We start from the raw sequence: 2,908 nt of genomic DNA on the forward strand, positions 1-2,908 counted from the left end.
CCTCAGGCTGTGCTGCTGTGTTAGCAGATCATCTCCCTACACTAAGGCCACTTATGTACACCATTTCTGTCCAAAGGGGCACTAGAATGGAGGAGAGTTGTTTAATAAGTATAGCCTTGGAGACTTCTGTGTCCCTGTGTGGCAATTATAATGAATGGATGCCTGGATCTCCAAGATCTGCCTTGTATGCCTCCGTTTTCTCTATTCCCCTTACAACTGCCCACACCAATCACGTCTATTCAGAGTCCTCAGAATGTCTATGACTTGCTGTAGCCTAGGAATCCTCACACTTCCTTGCTTTGGCACTGATCCAATCACATCAAAGTCCATGCCTTTAAGCGCATGGTGGTCACTGCCTCTTAAGTGTCTTCCTTCTCAAAACTCTTCATATAGTGCTCATGTATTCTCAGAGAGGTGTACCATTAATCCAGTTAATATTTATTTTCATTCAGTGCCTTTACTATTCTGTTACAATACTTAATATATCAATGTTTCTTATTTTATCTTGCTTTAATTGACAATTTGCTTAAAATCTGTTCATTGGTTCAAAATTATATAGAGAGCATATAATGTAACAATCACATATAAATAATAAACACAAGAGCCATTCTTCAAAATTATATGCATTTATTTTTGATATCCTGATGTAACACTCGGAAGTAGTTCTGCCATTGATAGGTTTGCAACCTTGAAAAGCTTTCATGACATGCTTGAACCTCAGTTTCTCCATCAGTATGTTGATGTGAAGAAGAGTCCATTACAAATCCACCATCTGTGTATGAATGGCATATTGAATGTGAGCTGTATGGTATGTGTCAACATTCAGTGGTCAGTAGTGTTACTCTAAAAAACAGTTATTTTATTTCTACCTCTTTGTCTTTCACTCCAAGGAAGTCTACTGTCTAAGGAGAGATGGGTATCATTTAAAATTATTGTGATTAAAGTGGTAGATGCAGCAGTCTAGTCTTTCATTCAGATAGCTTAAATTGATTTTGGGGGGACATCGAATATATTTGAAACACTATTGACTTATTGGTCTTAATTCATATACAATTAATGTGAAATGAAGGATTAGAAAGTAGATTTTAATAAGGTAGGGAAGGATCCTTAGATGAGCTGTTACTGAAAGAAAAATTATAGCTAAACATTATGCAGTCATCAGTGTGTTAGGCACTCTTCTATTAACCCAATTATTCCTCACAATAACCTTGGGTGGCCATTACCATTATAAACTACTTTTTAAAACAGCTTTATGGAGATATGATTCCCATAGTATACAATTTGAGTTGAACTCATATGTAAATATGTTAACTAATATTTTAAATATGTATAATAGTGTACATATTTAAAGTCTACAGTCCAATAGTTTTCAGTATATTCATGGAGATGAGTATTTTAGTTGAAATATTTTAGAATATTATCCCTACTCCAAATGACATCTGATACCCATTTATAATCTCTATTTACTGTTGTGTCCAGGTAAGAACTAACTTATTTTCTGCGACTATTAGCATGCCCTGTCTAGACATTTGATATTAAAAGACTATAATATGGGACCCTTTGTATCTATCTTCTTGCCTTTAGCATACTTCTTTTGAGGTTTATCCATATGATAGTATATTTCAACACATACATTTAAAATATTTCTCCAAGTAGTTGTATAAGATGGTTTTGATTTAACAAGTCAATTCATGTGCACAATGCATCTAGTCACCCTTCCTATCATTCTTCATCTCCCTCCCCTTTTCCCCATCCCTACCCATCCCCTCAAGTTTCCTAGTTTGCGTCTCATAATTCTTTTCTGTGCTTGATAATGTTCCATTTTATGGATGTGCCACATTCATTCCCCTCCTACCCTGAACCTTTGTCTCTCCCCAATACCTTCCACAGAGCCCCTTTCATATCTTTGTTCCTAAGGGTATAAATCAGCGGGTTGAGCATGGGGATAATTATAGTATAGAAAAGGGCAACAAATTTCCCCTCACTCTCAGAATAACTGCCCATGGGTTGTAAGTATGTGTACATGGCTGAGCCATAAAACAGAGACACAACCAGGAGGTGGGACCCACAAGTTCCAAAAGCCTTTCTACGTCCAGACATTGACTTCACCTTCAGCACTGCCCTGCCTATGTGTGCATAGGAGCCTAGAATTAGTACTGCAGGAAAGACCAAGATTATGGCACGAGCCACAAACATCTTGGCTTCTATTCCTCCTGTGTCCTCACAAGCCAGCTTTAGGAAGACAGGCATCTCACAGAAGAAGTGATTAAGTTGATGGCCACAGAGGGGGATGGCCATCATGAGGCCGGTCTGAATCACGGAGTTCACGAGGCCTCCCAACCAGGAAGCAATAGCTAGTGACTGGCAGAGACGGGGGTGCATGATGGTTGTGTAATGGAGGGGACGGCACACGGCTGCATAGCGGTCAAACGCCATCACCACCAGGAGCACACACTCAGTTCCACCCAGCGTGAGGACAATGAAGAGCTGCGTCATACATCTTCCATAGCTAATGGTCTGGTCATGACCCTGAAGGTTGGCTAGGAGTTGGGGCACAGTGCCAGTGGTGTAGCAGAGGTCCAGGAAGGAGAGATGGCAGAGAAAGAAGTACATGGGTGTGTGCAGTCGAAGGTCCAGTTGGGAAAGAAGAATGATGGTGCTGTTACCAAAGACAGTTAGGGTGTAAAAAACCGAAATGAAGACAAGCAAGAGAAGTTCCAGTTGAGGCCAGTCTGAGAAGCCCACCAAAATGAAGCCATTGCTTAAAGTAGCGTTGAATCTTCCCATAGCCTTTCGCCTGCACAAATAGCACAAGACCATTCAAGTCTTTTGGGAAGAATGCAAATTAAATCTTATTTCATCATTTCCCTAAGTCCTACAGAATGTTGGGTTTTCTTTCTGTTTTGCT

The 2,908-nt window shown here is 39.9% G+C and overlaps 1 protein-coding gene across 1 annotated transcript; it reads right to left on the reverse strand.

Annotated features, from left to right (window-relative positions):
• Window positions 1–1,851: 1,851 nt before the first annotated feature.
• On the reverse strand, window positions 1,852–2,787 carry LOC125342141 (olfactory receptor 10-like). The gene has a single exon (XM_048334274.1). The coding sequence runs from the start codon at window positions 2,785–2,787 to the stop codon at window positions 1,852–1,854; it is 936 nt and encodes a 311-aa protein (XP_048190231.1).
• Between the last annotated feature and the right edge of the window lie 121 nt (window positions 2,788–2,908).

Source organism: Perognathus longimembris, chromosome 25, assembly GCF_023159225.1.
Source record: "Perognathus longimembris pacificus isolate PPM17 chromosome 25, ASM2315922v1, whole genome shotgun sequence".
NCBI lineage: Eukaryota > Metazoa > Chordata > Mammalia > Rodentia > Heteromyidae > Perognathus > Perognathus longimembris.